We start from the raw sequence: 18,559 nt of genomic DNA on the forward strand, positions 1-18,559 counted from the left end.
AAATATACTAAATATAGAACTGTGTCATTGTTATAATTTTTTGTTTTGTATATCACAAAGTCATACTCGTGTCAAGCATGATTGAATTGTAACAATAATATCAAAATTTTTCTAATTCAAAAATGGAGGAAAACTTCAGACAGTAAAAATATTTAACTGTTGGTTTACAGAACTGAGTATTCCTGGACCAGTGTACTATATATCTAGAGACAACTATAAAGGGTTAGAAGGTGGGTGAAATATAAAGGTTTGTTATAGAATATGTCTAGAATTAGGGAATGAAAGGTCACTGATTGACCAATGCTGGAAAGTGGCGAAATACATCCCCAAAGTGCACAGAAAATCTTGCACCATAAATTGCACCATATTTGCATTACGGGATCTGTAGCATAATGTCAAAGATTAAAATATAAAACCATAACGCTACAGTTCTGCAGCTAAAGAAAAGTTAAAACAGCTGACTGGATAATCTTCCATATCCAACTTGTTTTCTCAATGAAACTAGTGGGTTAAAACCACAAGTCTTGTAAATGAGACCAATCCTCTGTGGGCCACTTTATACCAAATTACACACATTTATAGGAACATTATTTACCTGTCTAATGGCTTGTCCTCCTCGTTCATTTCATCTATCCAGGCTTTTCTCTGGCTGACACAGGTACATGTTCCCAAACTGACTAGAAAATTCATCCCAAACTGGCACTGAATTTCAATTCAGAGCAGGACTATCAAATCACCAGAAATCACTGGCAACACGTGTAGGTTTAAGAAAAAAACAGATTCTCATAAAAGGACCAGATGTTCATATCGTGACTTCAAAATGATATTAACAATACAATTCATCATGTTCCATAAATAAATACAATGTTCATCTTCAAATATCGTATCTAGAAGCCATCTGAATCTGATGTGTCTATTTCTAGTTTGTATCTGACAAACAAACTTATAGTACGTCATCTAATCCTCATTGGTTAAATCCTTTGTAGAAATTCACTGTTTTGAAAAGAAAAATCTACATTACTTTCCATCATAATTAAAAAATCTAAGAACAAGGAGCAGAAAATCCCAATATCTCTGGGACCATGCTTTCCCTTCAACACCTGTATATGCTTCCCCTTCAACACCTCGTGTTTAACATGTTGAAAGAGTCCATAATCAAGTACACTGTCTAAATTAATACACAAAGCCTTCTTACGAATACACTTTTTTCACCTTTCAAACATTAATATTCAGTTCACCTAAATTAATCCACTGTAGGCAATAAAAAGGGTATACACTTCTCTGATATAATGTGTCTATGTGGGTTGCATGACAGATGGACAGAACTTTTCACGTAGGACGAGTGTGCTGGCAAATGATAACAATAACAAGTTTTACCTGTACGGTAATGTTGTATGAGCTTGTCTGCCCTCAGGTCCAAAAGTTGTACTCCTTATAAACACTCCTGCATATCAAATTTAAAACCAAACACCTAAACACTCCAATGATGCAGAAAATACCTCTACTTCAAAAGGCTAAAAATGAAATATTCCAGATTTGGGGAATCTATTTAAAAATCTGCATACACTGCATGAACCATTCAAGTTGTAACATTCTAAAATAAAAGCATTACTCCAAAAGTTTGTCTCAAAAACGAAACACACTAATAAACTCAAAATATTTGTCCTTGCCTGGGAGTGGTCTCCCCTCAGAATCTTTTCTTTGTTTGCTCCCTATCCAATAGTCTGATGATGCATTATTTTGTCTTGAATAAATTAAAACACAATGCCAAGAAATGTGGAGCAAATCAATATTCACAGATCAATAAATGATGCAAGTCTACATAATAGGGTTTCCATAACCTCTCTCCAGTTCAAGAGCATCAGATCACTGAATTACAATATTCCATAAAATTCCATGGAAAATTTTCCAGAGAGCAGGAAACCTTACGGTTCCAAGACTGAGAGAGAGACTGTCACAATTCAAAGGAAAAAGTAGAAGTTAAGAGCTTGGCTAATGATAAATATTCATGGAAAGCCCTGCAGACAGGTAGATTTTGATGATTCATTAAATACATAAGAGCCTCAGGGAAATTAGACTACATTGTACATCAGATACATCTAAAAATATAAGTAAATGATGACACTTTGACCATGAAACCCATTTCAAAAAGAGTATATTGGTGTGTGGGGAGAGCTCATCTTGTGTCCTAAAATCAGGCAGGATGACTATGTTGTATTGATTACTTTGTTGTCTGGTGAATGGGAAATTTCCTGTTTTGTACTCTGGATTAGATTGTCTATAAACAGTTATACTGATATAGTTATAAAAGGATTTATTTGTGGAAACATGTTTATGAAATTATGATCGATGTTCTCATGTGGGTTAACAAGTTATATGTCAACATCAACTCCTCTAGGAGAATATCAATAAATTTTTGCACAAATGGAAGTGTTAATTCTTTCATAAATAGATATGAGGTGAAAACATAATATCAAAATACAATTCATACAAATCTAAATAAGAAAATGTTTTCCCCTCCAAATAATATTCATGTAAACATGAAGAAAGTGTTTTGTTATTTGAGCCCTGCATCTGTAATTTGAAGATGATCCAAAGCCTTATTTATGGGCACAACTCATCCATCACTCTATGGGGGTGTCAGTTAAAACAGGCTGGTAATTATTTCTTTTTCCATCAATCATTTGACCATTTAATTTCTTTCCCCTCTGGCATGGAGAGGCATCTCTTCTTATTGGTAAACAAACCAGCTGGTCAAATATTCTCTAGCAAAGTAAATTTCTATACTCCTTTTTAACATAATTATAATAAAACGTCATTTTTTTGCAAATCTTTTTACATGATTCATGGTCTTCAAGTCTTCTAGATCAAGGAAAGTACCCAGTACTCAATGAACTGATGCAGCCCTGGTCTCACATTTGTAGGAATTGTTTACAATGAACCTTAAGATTCACTGGTGGATGAACTGAAAATGAACCTGTGCTCCATGAAATTTTATATAGTAATAAGATGACAAGACCTATAAGGTGAATTTATTTGAGATGGCATGTCCTGGCATAAGACACAGGGCAGCTGATCAGAAATATTTAATAGAAATGATCCGTTACAGACAGATCCGATCAACTATTACACGAATGTTTATTCGCGCGTCCTCAAGTTAGACCATTTCTCTTCATTCAATTACAAAAACGTACCTATAGTAGTGAAATTGGTCTTAAAATATTTCAAAGAAATTTTATGAGTATAAATACATTTACAAACATTCCCAGACATATTTTAATTAGCTTCCTGTGAAAATCTCTTTAATGACCGTTGGTTACCTACCTGGCATTGTATAAAGAATCTGAGAGCCTTCTCATGAACCGGTCATGTCTTATGGCCAATCGGTTGACACTGTCTTGGAAGGAGGAATGGCGCTTCACAGTCTGAAAGTAAAATGACATCCAAATAACAAAGTGAAATTACACAACCATGTTTTATTTTGGTCTTCCTTGAAGCATTGGCTACTTGAAAATGAAAAGATTAAAGAGACGAATGTCATTTAAAAAAAATTTTGAAAAATGATATACATCCTCTTCCAGAAAAATTAAGTAAAAATAAGTATATATATCATCATTTTCAGTCCATTTCACTTCCTGATCTGTGGTACTAGTATATTTATTTACTTCAGACACTACACAAGGAAAATGCCATTATAAACTTCATACTTAGATTTGCAACCAGAAGTCTCTGATGAGACTGTAGCTCTACTGGTCTGTTTGTATAACAAAAGAAAAGTAGCACTTGGATTTGAAACATTGCAACATGCAACAATAAATAGAATTATGTATCTTAATGTAGTCTACTTTTGTGACAAGTTATATTGAAATCAAATGAAAACTAGGAGGAGTAGCGTTTTGAAAGTATTTCACGGAAATTTCTATTTTTAGTACCGGTAACCATGACAACACCATTCACCCAAATAAAAAAAACAGAAATACATATTATGTATCGTAGTGTATTCTAACTGTGTGCCAAATTAGATTGAAATCAGACCAAAATTGTAGGAGGAGTAACGTTTTAAAGGAATTTCACAGAAATTTCTATTTTAAGTAACCATGGCAACACTGTTCATCGAATTCAAAAACCAATGCAATAAATTATGTATCTTAGTATAGTCTTCTTGTATGCCTAATTATATTAGAAGCAGACTAAAACTGTAGGAGGAGTAGCGTTTTAAAGGAATTTCACAGAAATTTCTATTTTTAGTAACCATGGCAACACCGTCCATTGAATTCAAAAACCGATGCAATAAATTATGCATCTTAGTGTAGTGTACTTGTGTGCCAAGTTATATTGAAATCGGACCAAAACTGTAGGAGGAGTAGCGTTTTAAAGGAATTTCACAGAAATTTCTATTTTTAGTAACCATGGCAACACCGTCCATTGAATTCAAAAACCGATGCAATAAATTATATATCTTAGTGTAGTCTACTTGTGTGCCAAGTTATATTGAAATCGGACCAAAACTGTAGGAGGAGTAGCTTTTAAAAGGAATTTCACAGAAATTTCTATTTTTAGTAACCATGGCAACACCTTCCATCGAAATCAAAAACCGATGCACTTAATTATGTATCTTAGTGTAGTCTATTTGTGTGCCAAGTTATATTGAAATCGGACCAAAACTGTAGGAGGAGTAGCGTTTTAAAGGAATTTCACAGAAATTTCTATTTTTAGTGACCATGGCAACACCGTCCATCGAAATCAAAAACCGATGCACTAAATTATGTATCTTAGTGTAGTCTACTTGTGTGCCAAGTTATATTGAAATCAGACCAAAACTGTAGGAGGAGTAGCGTTTTAAAGGAATTTCACAGAAATTTCTATTTTTAGTAACCATGGCAACACCGTTCATTGAAATCAAAAACCGATGCACTAAATTATGTATCTTAGTGTAGTCTACTTGTGTGCCAAGTTATATTGAAATCAGACCAAAACTGTAGGAGGAGTAGCGTTTTAAAGGAATTTCACAGAAATTTCTATTTTTAGTAACCATGGCAACACCGTCCATCGAAATCAAAAACCGATGCACTAAATTATATATCTTAGTGTAGTCTACTTGTGTGCCAAGTTATATTGAAATCGGACCAAAACTATAGGAGGAGTAGCGTTTTAAAGGAATTTCACAGAAATTTCTATTTTTAGTAACCATGGCAACACCGTCCATCGAAATCAAAAACCGATGCACTAAATTATGTATCTTAGTGTAGTCTACTTGTGTGCCAAGTTATATTGAAATCGGACCAAAAGTGTAGGAGGAGTAGCGTTTTGAAAAATTGTTTACAGACAGACGGACAGACAGACAGACAGACAGACAGACAGACAGACGGACGGACGACGGACACCTTACTATCGCATAAGCTCTTCTGGTCTCTGACCAGTAGAGCTAAAAATTAAACTACTGGCATTAATGAGCTAAATTAAATATTTTTGCACATTTTTATCATTTTTCATTTTTGAGTTTTAGAAGATCCTTTCTGTTTACAGATATAATTTCTTCCATGATAGGTTCAATTTATTATTGTTTATATCCTTTACTTTCCAAATGGGTTTTGAAATTTTAAAAAATAATTTGTTGTACAGCTTGTTAGCCAGTATTCTTCATATGTCTAACGCACTCTTTAATTAGGCCCTTTGAAGATTGGTTGTTTGTCTGCTTTAAGTCTCTCAATTGAGCAGTATCAGAATTTTTTTGTGCCAACATCTACTGTGACACAGGAGTTCAATTAAACAATAGTTGCAGTCTTTCCGAAAGACATTGGACCATCGGACTTGTCCAACCTACATTGCCTCTGGTCTGATGCTTTTGTGTTTTAACTGGACTGAATTCTCAGTGTCCAGTTTGCAGTTTTACTATTTTGACAAGGAGTCATAAAAACGTTTGTTTTAAGAAAAAAATATTGCACAAATCCAAGTATGAGTGTGATTAAAACTGCATGGACTTGAGATTTCCTTGACTGCATTTTCACGTGTTTCACTTTCTTACATTAGGTTTTTCTGTCTGACAAAATTTGGTTCAGTCCGGTGTGTTCCTTGAGTACACAGGACCAAAGGTACAATGCGACCCAAAAAAACTTTTGAATATTAGACTGGTTGTGAATTAATTAATTTACTGTAAAATTTTGTTTTACATTCCATTTGTTTGATATTTTGCTTCAAAACTGTTTAATTTTGTTATTGTTATTAAATTTAATTTCAGAATGTCTTTGCATGCCTACTTATCCAACATAAGATTGATTTTGGCTCTGAGGGTAAGGGAAACAAAGATATTTTTAATGATGGCCTCAAGTACATGATGGAAAATTGTTTACAATGCAAAGGGCTGGTGGTCTCTAAAATCTACTGGATAATTCTAATTCTGAGTACAAAACTAATGAATCAATCAATCCAAAGTTGGGCTTTCGAAGGTCTTAATTAAACTCATATCCTTTTATGTTTTTTTAAACAATCCATTCGTAAATACAGTAAAGCTGACACATATATTGACAATCTAGAGTTTTACTATGAATTATTAATGCTAAAAAGTATATATGAACTGCAAGCAATTTAAAAGCAATTCTGAACCCCTTTATGGACTGTAAATAGCAAAACATGTCAAACATGTACATAATTCTTTGGAGAAATTATCAAATATATCCTTTATACTCTTATATGCACAGCAATGTCATTATTTTATGAATACAGAAAAATATTATTTTTAGAAATAAATCAATCGCCCACACAAACCACTTTAAGCCACACTCGCAAATAAAAGGAGTTCCATACACACAAAAAAAAATCTTTAAACTCATCAAATTGCTGAATTATCAGTTTTAACTGAGGCTAATACACACCTGTACATAGATAAGATGCCATGGCTTACATGACTACACAAACCCAAAAAGATTAATTATGACATTCCATTCTATATCTTTCCAAGCCAGGGAATATGTCTGGTGTTGTCTGTCAGACTAGACCCAGCTGACCAAATTCATAAAGAGAGGGGGAGTTCAATATGCACGGAGAGAGAAATATTTATACACACAAATGTGTACAAGTCTCAATATTTTTAAATTTCATTCATAAATAAACATGAAATTAAAACATTTTAATATGGCTATTACTGAGATGGATCAAGCAAGGGGGCCAGCCCCCTCCATTTTCAATGTTATTCCATTAGTAAATTAGACTGAAAATGACTTGGATCCCCCCTTCCCCCTTTCAGGGAAAGAGGAAAAGTGAATCTTAAGATCTGATGTTTAAGAAAGATAAATTTGTTCTTTTCTAGCTTAAAAAAAAAGTTTTTTCATGTTTGGCAAATTTCTTTTATTTTTGTAGCACAAAAGTTTTCTGTTCCTGGAAATATGACAAAAGGAATTCCCTCCTTATACATGTATATTTTTCCTATAAGTATAAAAGTATAAGAAAGTTTTAATTATATAATTTTATATTTGATACTCTACAAATTTGATTCTTTGCTTCCCATTTTCCATTTATTCACAGAGTAGAGTTTTGTCACTTGAAATTTTAATGGCCCCCTATGTCAAAGCCAATTTTAAGACAGCATGCAATGTATACTGCTTATTCCTGATTTACAGACATCACAGTCGAAATGGAATATTCTCCAGCACATCACAAATCACAATACATCAGAAATATACAGCTACAAGAACTCGCAATCATAATACATCAGAAATATATACAGCTACAAGAACTTATCATCGCAGAATTTCTGGTTTTATTCAATGGGAAGAAATTGTTTTTCTTGCACTCTCTTATCAGACACAAAACAAAATGCATACAGGAAAAAATTATATAAACAATATCTTATCCCTAGAGGAAATACATGCAATTACCTGGGATTTGGTTAGCAGATGTAATCAGAATCCATTATAGCCAGAGTGTCGAGATGGGGTGAAAGCGGAGTCTGATATTCTGCCAAAAAATAGCTTCTGTGATACAGGGAATATTCCAGAAGGGGAAAGTCTGGAGACTCACAGAACTGCGACAAAATTGATTTCTTCAGAAGCAAATGAGACCAGAAAAATGTCTCCATGTCTTCAATACAAGATTTCTGAGCACATTTGGAACATTTGTAATTTAGTTTTATTAATTTCAAAGTAAAAACATACCAGTCACGGCGAATAAATAACAACTACATTATTTTATTTATTTAACTAATTTATTAACAAGTAATAAGACAAAAAAGAAATTTTTTTAAAAATTATGAATCTCACTAAGTGCATATCAAGCTTTTTGAGTAAGCTCACTTGCTAGCACCTGTTTGGTACAAAGTCTACCATTGATTGGTACATTCAACTCTACAAAGTTTTGACAACAACCCCAAACACTCTCACTCTCTGTTGCTGATACAGCATCTGCAAAAACAGTGTACACAATCATCGCTTAGTCTGGTCTAAAGCAGATTATGGCAGCATTGCCTGGGGAGTAACTAACAAGGGCAAGAAAGGCCAGACCATCAGAATGACACCTCGTGTTTAAATCTCTTAAACTACAGCAATTTACAAAAACATTTCAATTAATTTAACTTCAAAGTACGTTTGAAGATGTTTTCTTGGAATTTATCATTTTGTTCATCGAAAAAAGGAAGACTCACAATGAACAACAAAGAATCTATTCATGAACCAATAAAATGGTTTATCTGGAACTATTTGAAATAAACTTCCTGGTTTTGAGCATCATGAGGACAGTAATGAGAAAATGCTAATGTGTATAGCCTTCATTCTGTGCAGCAGTAATTACCAATCTGCAGTGGCAATTAAAGAACCTGCTGAGTGAAGCTGCCGAGCTCAGTGATTTACTTTGCATGATGGTATTGATCTGACAAAGGAGAGGAACCAGTAAAAAATAATTCAACAGAGATGCTTCTTGCTGCTCTGTTATTGAGAGGGGAAAAATTCACATATCAAAGTTGTATGTTGGAGTCTCTTCATTATTTAATACATTAGTTCCTGTATTTAAGTGATGCTTTTGGCACACACAACGAATAATGCGATCCAAATCCTTGAATTCTAGATAAAATTCTAAATTTACACATTTCAGCAAAAATAATTTTAAAAAAAGGACATACATCATAGTTTATTTTTCTTCTTGCTCTTGCAACTGACACAACCCCAAATTTTATTTTATTGGGTCAAGGGGAAAGAATTGAAACAAAAATCCTGGATTTTTCACAAGGTTTTGTTTTAGACCTGACCTTTCATTAGAAAACTGGTTAAAAATCACTGCACAGCCCTTCTTTCAGGACCCTGAAATTTGTGTTCACAGTGCACCAGAGACAGACTGAGTCAAGGACTGAAAAGATAATCCTGTGAATAATTTTAAATAAAAATATGTTTTATACCTTAAATTATGCAACAGAATTTTGGTTCAAGGTCACTGATTTCCCCTTACTTGAGAACAATCTATGGGTAAAGTAATCAGATAATTAAAACAAAATTAGTTTAGGAGATCTAGAGAACATATACTTTACTTAAAAAAATTGTTTTTATATCAACTTTGGAGATTGTTAGAGATTTTTGCAATCCCCTCATCCAAAGACATTCTGTGGGTGAAGTATGAAGCTGATGGATGAAAGGGGAGAGAGAAGGATTTTACATATAAGTCATTTTAAATTTTTAATCTCTGAGTTACAAACTATACCCAAAATCCTAATTCAAACTGGGCCAAGAGAAGAGAATATACTTCCGAAAAGGGTTTTACATTTTGGAACTAACCTTTAAGTTAGGAATATGGTTCAAGGTCACTGCACATCTCTCATTCAAACATATACTCTGATAATATAACGGTGAAGATAAGCAGATTGAGTAAAAAAAAGATTTTATATACTGGTACTATGTAAACAGATTTTACATAGAGATTTGTTTTAACTTGACCTTTAAGGGGGATGGACCCTCTAATAAGAGAGATAACTTTTCAAGTAAAAAAAAAATCCTAATACATGTATTACTCATATTTACTTCATCAGAGTTTGATAATTGAGACCTTTGAGTAGTCAATACCATCAAACCAAACATATGCTGGAAACATTAACTTCTATTTCCTTTTGCCTATATTTTTAAAATTGTTTTATTATATTGACAAAAACATTTAAATCAAGTTTGGAAAACCCTTACAACCTGAATGAGTATTATCTTTTAATGGACCATTTTAAAAACGCTTTAATATATATCAAGTATCATAATGATATGTAGAATTTTTATTAGAATTAATTTTTTTTTCAGTGAAAAAAATATTTTTAAGAAAGATAACTCTTGCTAATGGACGTATTCTTTTCTTACAAGCACATATAACATTGTTATTTTCTGACTCATGAAGCAGTGCTTTAGTATGTTTTCTAATAATATGAATTTAATAGGTATGACACTTAATATTATTTTCATATACACCTCATATTTTAAATTTTATGTTAATATGATAATAAATTATTACTCTTCCTATTCTCTGTGTTAAAATTTCTTCATATCATATGATCTGACATAAAAATAATTTCTGACAAAATAAGCAGTGCTTCATACCTCATACTATTTTTTATCTGAATTTAATGCTATAGCTCTTGATGAAAATCAATGTTGGGAAGTTTTAAAAAAAATTGTGAAATTTAGAGCAGAGGGTCATTAGTCCTTAAGTTACAAACTTGGCTTAAGATCACTGATACCCCTTACCCATTGACACTCCATGGTCGATGTTTGAACCAAAATGGGTAGGAGGGAGAAAAAAATATAAGCATTAGACAAGTCATTGAATTGACAGACTGATAAAGACTGACCAATCATTTTCAGGTGTCCACAGAGTGAGGCTGCTATAACTGACTACTTAGATCCATTTCATTTTCATGTACTAGTTTTAACTTCTTCATGGATTTATGTGCACATTAAAATATAAAAGGCCCATGTATCAAAATACCATTTCATTATCTCTGATCATTAATAAAAGTATGCCTAGCAAGCAAGATATACAAAGATAGAATTTTGGCTCCAGTCTGATTCAACCATAAGCTTCATATTAATCTATAATTCTTATCAGAAAGCAAACACTTCTTTGCTCTATTTGATCTTGAGATTTCTATAGAAAAAAATTTATTCATCTTTTAATTGTAATATTTCTTCAACACTGTCTTTAAACCACAGTGAAGCAAAAGTACTGACTGCACTAAATGTGTGAAGCTTGAAGTAGTTTTACTGAACAGCTGAAGAAACCCATAACCCTAGGTTTCAAATTTTGGTAGTTTCTATATAATTATATTGTTTTACATTTAAAAGAAAAATGCTACATGCATGTACACAAAATCATTTTTTCCAACTTAAAAATATCCCAAATACATGATCTTTCTATCCATCATGAGGGGAGATTTCAGTTAACTTCAGTTTCCAACTTAAAAATATCCCAAATATTTATATATCCATCATCCACTGTGTAAAATTAGGGAGATTTCAGTTATTTTTTTATCACCAAATCTTCCACTCTGATATGAAACCAAGATAAAACTATCAATGATAATGTACTTCTGACAATAAAACAACAGAGAGATAATAGAAAGATTGAACAAAAAAACATCACGCTGTCATTGCCAGAGCACAAAAATTAACAGCATACCTGTGAAAAGGCTCGCCTCAATGGTGGACCAGGCATTTTTTCAACAGTCTACATTCAGCTATTGCACTAAACTCTGTTTCAAACTGGAAAATGTCCCTACACATTAAGTTTCACATAGGGAATAATCCTCCTGATCCACAATGTTAAAACAGAAAGATATAATGACACCAAAGTAGTCAAATGTAATGCAAGCTGCTATAGTGGTGATTCCGAAGTAGTTGCGGGATCAATATGTTGACAGTGAGTAGAGCATCATAAAAACAGGTATTTGTCACCTCCCAGACAATACTGATCACTATACAATCAGTCTATAAGTCCATCAATCCTGCATGGCTCACTGGTGTCTAGATAAACCAACTGTAGACCATGGAATTGCCTTTGGTGATCCGAGATCCTTAAACCTAGGGACCAGACTATCCCCCTTGGTTCACAATTCACATAAAATTACATTTGCTCTGCTGTTTATTCTGATATGGTCTTTATGATATGATCTGCTGATTCATACAGAAGCTATTACTGTCCACAGCCTCTGGTCATGCATTCTGCCATTCCATTATCTTAATTGTAGCAGAGGAATAATTACACCATTATATTCCTATAATTTAATGATAGCTGATTCCTCTACCTCTTTTCAGAATAGGTTTTTGTACTGAGCTTTTGTTGGATTGTCCTCACTGGGTTGAAACTCTGCCCAATGACTGTAACACATAGTACCTTGTCACATATGAAATTCATTAAACTTGACCAATCCTTTCATATAGTCATGCCTCATTGCAATCATGCAGTCTTCCAAAAATATCAAGCAAACTGAATTCATGTAATATATAACAAATTGTTGTTTGTTTTAATAGAATGTATGTATGCCCTTTCTTGCTTTATACTGGATAAAAAGGGTAAAGGTAATATTGTCATTCCAATAGGCTTTACTGATAATCTCCTTACAGAAAGAGGGAATAATCATGTCCTATTCTTTCATGTCTGAGAAAGAGAAATGTACATGTATCTTGAAATTAAATCAATACTGTTAATTGAATCAATATTTATCTCTCCCCTCAATAAAATTTAACATGATTGAGGAATTGCAATCTTTTTGTCAAATGCAGACAAAAGATACCAATTTAACATGCCATGATAATCCAGGGCTTTCCCAGTTAAAATTTTCCTGATATGTTTTTTTTTTAATTCCTGAAAGTATTAAACTACTTTAGCTTACAGAATATCACTCTAATAATGTGCTAATCAGCCAGCCATGATTATACAGTCAAACCTGCCTCAGTAAATGATTATACAATCAAACCTGCCTTAGTATAACCTTCTGTTTTCAGCATCTTCCTGTTACAGTAAAAACCCTTCCAATAAGTTTTTCCTTATCTATTTACCTGTATTATTCAATTACATGCACGCAAATCATAACCGTACTTCTCAGTATGCCATTACTAAACATATCTTTTCTCTTTATCTGCATATATATGTGTTATCTGTATGCATATAGTTGTTCCTACTTCCACTTTTGTAAGAATATTTTTTATTACTATCAATCTAATTAAAATTAGATGTTCCGAATCCGCTACTGCTTCTCAAACATCTAACAACATCCCATTAGGGGTCACGTCAGAGCGACCTTTCGATTATGAATAAGTATAAAAATTGTGGCCAATCAGATTCAACCTTCTGTATACGATTCTAAAATTAGTTCCACGCGGGCTACATCTTTACATTATTGATTTTCAGTAGACTGTCTTACGTTGAATTAAAGTAATTTTGGTATAAATTGAACGTATAGTCCGCCAATCTGACATTCTTACCTAAATAATGCAAACGAAAATGCACAAATTACATGTATACGTCTATATATCCCGCACGTCACATTCACATATAGCACGGTTTTTTCCATGCATATTTTGTTTACTACGAAACCCCTCGGGCGTTTAGGCTTGGCAGTGAAATAAAGAAACGCATCCGAACTATAAGCCAAGATTTCAGAGACGGCGATTTCATTGGGTAATCGAAAGGTCGCTCTGACGTGACCCCGAATGGGATGTTGTTAGATGTTTGAGAAGCGGTAGTGGATTCGGAACATCTAATTTTAATTAGATTGTATTACTATCCCCCTGTAATCAGCCCAAAGTAAAAATCTATTCTAAGTAACATTTCTTTTACCCCGGTAATCTTATAGAATTTGAAGATACATGTATAAAACAGATCTGTTTTATATCTTCAAGTTTACAACTTTAAGTACAGATCCTATTGAATACCTTTCAGTATCCACACATGAGAATCTTCCGCAATTTTAACCTCAAGGTGTTGGTCTCCAGTTTCTCTTTGTTTCGTAATCTTATAGAAATCTAACTTGCATTTCATATAAGTGACCATCTGCTATTTGTGACCTTGACATTTATGTTTGACTGTATAATATACAAATCAAAGCATCCTAAGATATAAATATTCACAGAAAACTAACCCTACAAAACTGGGTACTGCATCAAAATGATACTTCATGATTCTTGTGACCTAGAAATTCAGTTCATGAATTATGTACTTCTTTTTTTCTAAATCTAACATCAGACTGCTGAACTTGTGCGACTCAATAAGCACCAAGAGTCTGACAGTTATCATGGTTTATTCCATTATAGATATTGATTATATCTAAGAGACAGTAAGAATATCTTCATCCCATAGAAAAGGCTTTTATTAAGACTAAATAACATCTCATTAAAGCAGTGAATTATTCACTCAATGGTTCAGTGTGTCATTGTAGGGTCAATGTCAGACAGAGGCTTTTTAAGATTATATATACTGATGATATTTAACATCAAATAATTAAAGTAATGAAAATATATAAGTACATACTTTGATAACTTAAGTATGTATTTAACACTGTTGATTAATTAGAAAAAATTTCAAATAACAATTAAAACTTAATTGACATCCATTACTTATACATGCATATAATAACTTTAAAATCTAACCTTTTTGCTAACAGTTTCTACTTAATACATGTATTAAAAAGAAAAATGAAATAACTTACTGCTTTCATTTTGATAAGTTTCAGCTAAATCCTTACAAAAATTAATTATCTTTTAGTAATATATCCATGACAATCCCTGGTGTCATCTGAGGTCACAGAACTGTCTGGTCAGGTGAGAATACCTCCCTCCCACAAAAAAAACATCTGCTTTATTCAATTTATCACTGAGATCTCATCCGCAACTGATATGTGATTGACAGGGAAGGCACAAGGGGCCTAACAAGGGGGGATCACCTGTACTATGAGGTAATGTATATATGGAGGTAACAGGGTCATTAATAAAGGAACAGTGGATATTTACACAAAAGATATCACAAAACAAAGTGTAAACCAAGAGTAATGTAGACTGAAAAGCAAAAACAATAAGTGTGAAGGGAAAAAAGTATTTCAAAATTATATAGTAAATACGACTTGAAAACATAAATTAACCAATCAATATATACATTGGGATGCTAGGCATTTTTTTTTTTGCAATCCCTCTATAATTTGAAATCTAAATCTATTTATTCTAAGTAAGTATCCAAGTAGACTTTTAATTAAACAACCATCTAAACAGTTATTTGTAATCTAAAAATAACTGTTTCAAATCTGTTTGAGCTTCTGTATGAGTGTGGGTTATAAATTTCCTTTATATCTAACAGACTCAGTATGTGATGTAGAGATCATAATCTTTGCTTTGGGAGGTGGTTTTTTGCCAAATCCCAAAGAAAATAATAACAAGATAAAGAAAACTCATTTAAGCAAGATGCTACAATGCCTGATCCAACCATATTTTCCTTTTATTCTGTTTTTTTTTTTTTTTTTTTGGTTTTTTTTTTAAATTATGTGTTTATATTGTTTCCTAATCTTCTTTTCATTACTTTGTTGATTTCTTCAACATGCACTCTTGTGTAAAAAAAACAACTTAAAACTGCATCCACTTTACATTGCACTTTGCCAAAGAGAATTTACTGTCATTTATGAATACACATTTGTATCATGTAACAGAAAGTTAATGAGATGAAGTTCTGTAGGTTAACTTAATCCATAATAAGGCATATTAACTATAAAAAGAAATAAACCCATAGTGATTTATAGGGGATTAAGTTAACCTATAAATGTTTGAATAAACATAGGTATAAATCAGAGATTACAGAGCTCACCTCAATGAATATTGTCTTTAATTAAGGCAAAGTCCAACACAAAACTAATAATCTAGTAGTGTGCAACCTTAGATGCAACATTTATGCAATTTTGGTCTGATAGGGATTGCAGTTACCTGGGAATGGACTTATCTTAAAACTTTAAACTAATCACTCATTCAAAAACTCAAAGTCAAATCCAGCATCTGAAGCAAGTTTGAGAGTGTTCATCCCTTCATGCATCATCCATGCAAGTTTGGTTTAGATAGGCCTTATAGTTTCCTGGTAATGGACCTGCTCCAAAAACTTTAACCTGGTCACTCATCTGGAAAATGTAAGTCAAATCCAGCATCTAAAGCAACCTTAGTAGTGTGCATCCCTTGATGCATCATCCATGCAAGTTTGGTTCAGGTAGGCCTTATAGTTTCTTGGTCATGGACCTGCTCCAAAAACTTTAACCTGTTAACACATCTGGAAAATGTAGGTCAAAACCCGCATCCAAAGCAGTCCTTGTAGTGTGTATCAATAAATGTATCTTCAGTGCAAAGTTGGTTAGCATAGGGCTTATAGTCACTTTAGAAACTGCTTCAAAAACTTTAACCTGGTTGCTCATCTGAAAAATGTAGGTCAAATTCAGCATCTGAAGAAACCCTGGTAGTGTGCATCCTTAGATGTATCATCCATACAAGTTCGGTCCAGGCAGGGCAAATAGTTACTTTAGAATGAACCTGCTCCAAAAACTTTAAACTGTTCACTCATTCAGAAAATGTAGGTCAGATCCAGCATCTGAAGCAAGTCCAGTAGTGTGCATCCTTAGAAGTATTACCCATGTAAATGTTGGTCAAGACAACATAGGGCTTATAGTCCCTTGGAAATAAGACCTGCTCCAAAAATTTTAACCTGGTCACTTATCCGGAAAATGTAGGTCAGATCCAGCATTTAAAGCAAGCCTGGTAGTGTGCATTCTTCAATAGATGTATCATCCATGCAAGTTCGGTCAATATAAGGCTAATAGTCACTTGGAAATGAGACCTGCTCCAAAAACTTTAACCTGCTCCAAAAACATTAACCCGGTCATTCTTTAGCTGAAATTACAGCATCTGAAACCTTGACTGGTACAATGAAACATACTAGAAGCATCTTCCATGCATCTCCAGGGCTAGAAATAATTATTTTTGTTTACCGGTACTGGTCACTCGGGCTATCGCCTTAAATTTTTACTGGTCAGCTTAGTACTTTCACTGGTCCAGTAGATTTTAAAAAGACTGGCCCAAAACCATAATAATAATAGTTATATTTTTTTATATTGTGATACTTAGAGGTACAATTTAACAAAACAAGACACACAACCCTGTCAAATTAACTAGCCCAACTGTGAATGAATTTTATTATGCATAAAAAAATGCTGACCCAAATGGCACATGCCTTCTGCAATGTACTAGCCCAGATTGAAAATTCACTGGCCCCAAACCAGCGGGCCATCAATTATTTCGAGCCCTGATCTCTGATTAATATATGGCCTAGAAGTACTATAAGAAATCTGCTCTGAAATCTTTTACATGGGACGCTGACTCTGAGGTTATTACGTAAGTTCCCCCCAACTTCGTTGAGGTGAACTAAAAGCCTGCACAACAACTTTATTTTTCATGACCTTGAGATTTTCCAAATGAACTTGATTAGGATAATGATACATCCCTCTTGTCATTTATAAGGAAGTTTTTCATGGCAAGTATGTTATTTGTTTCTCCATTACAATGCAAACAGTAATCAAGTCAAACAGACAGACAAACATGCATGGTGATTTCAGTTAACCTCTAACCTTTCTTTGAAGGAAATATAATCATGCTAGTTCTCTGTAACTGACTCATTTTAATTACCCCTTGAGATTTTTTTTCTTTCTTTTTAGCTGTTGTTTCTTGAAACTAAATTTGTTGAATCAGGGAAGTGATTTCTTAATTAAACTCACAAAGACTACCAACAGAGACATAAATAACATTTAAAAGTTACTTTTGTTTCTGCTACCAACTAACCACCCCAATTTTTGAAACCCTGTTAAGGAAACAAAGATGTATTCGAATTTGGCCTAGGCCTAGCTAGGGTGAACGATTTGAGTCAGGATTTACAAATTGGTTATACTGGATGGAACAAATCGGGAAAATGTGCATGTATCCGTTATAAAGGCCTTCTATGAAGACTTCGATTTACTTAAAAATATTCTTTAACTAGTTAGAGGTAGAGCGATGAGCGACTTTTATCAGCTTTTACGGTCTGATCGAGGAAAGAGAGACAACTCTATCATTATACATGTATATATATATGTCACTACATGAAAATCAATAATACTGTTTTAATAATAGTGTTTAAATAAAAAAAAATATATCCCAACAGTCTAAACGCAAAACAGAGGACTTAAATAAAATTGAATATCCTGACGATACTTCCTTACAGAGCGAGTATCGTTTAACATTAACCTGTTAAATGCTGTATATATAAATACCGTATATTAAATTAACAATATTGATGCTTCTGAACTGAAATATAAAGGGGTTTCCCCCAAAAGTGTGGCCATACCCTTGAAGACTTCCTTCTAAATTCTGGTGCTTCTGATGCAGATGCAAGGCATTCTGTACTAAGTGACGTCATTTCAGTATTTAAATTTCCCTCCAAACGCAAAAGAGTTACGAAGTATGCAGAGGCATGTAATGTTATACAATGAATTTTATTATTTGATTTTATGTATGTCTCTGCTCAGTATTATACTTTTTGTTTCAATAAG

General features: G+C 33.2%; 1 protein-coding gene across 6 annotated transcripts in view; it reads right to left on the bottom strand.

Moving 5' to 3' along the window:
- LOC133179069 (ras-specific guanine nucleotide-releasing factor RalGPS1-like) overlaps window positions 1–18,559 on the bottom strand; it is a 36,746-nt gene that overhangs the window by 15,021 nt on the left and 3,166 nt on the right. For 2 of the 6 annotated variants that reach the window (XM_061313781.1, XM_061313786.1), the window contains exon 2: window positions 3,325–3,425. In XM_061313781.1, coding sequence (XP_061169765.1) covers window positions 3,325–3,425 — 101 coding nt within the window. Of the gene's footprint in view, window positions 1–595; window positions 730–3,324; window positions 3,426–7,874; window positions 7,985–14,662; window positions 14,687–18,354; window positions 18,457–18,559 lie in introns of those variants that run through there. The other 4 variants (XM_061313782.1, XM_061313783.1, XM_061313785.1 and 1 more) reach the window with 4 other exon arrangements.

This window comes from Saccostrea echinata, unplaced genomic scaffold (genome assembly GCF_033153115.1).
Source record: "Saccostrea echinata isolate AGI-Se365-2 ecotype Australia unplaced genomic scaffold, CSIRO_AGI_Sech_v1 ptg000004l, whole genome shotgun sequence".
In the NCBI taxonomy this organism is placed as follows: Eukaryota; Metazoa; Mollusca; class Bivalvia; order Ostreida; family Ostreidae; genus Saccostrea; species Saccostrea echinata.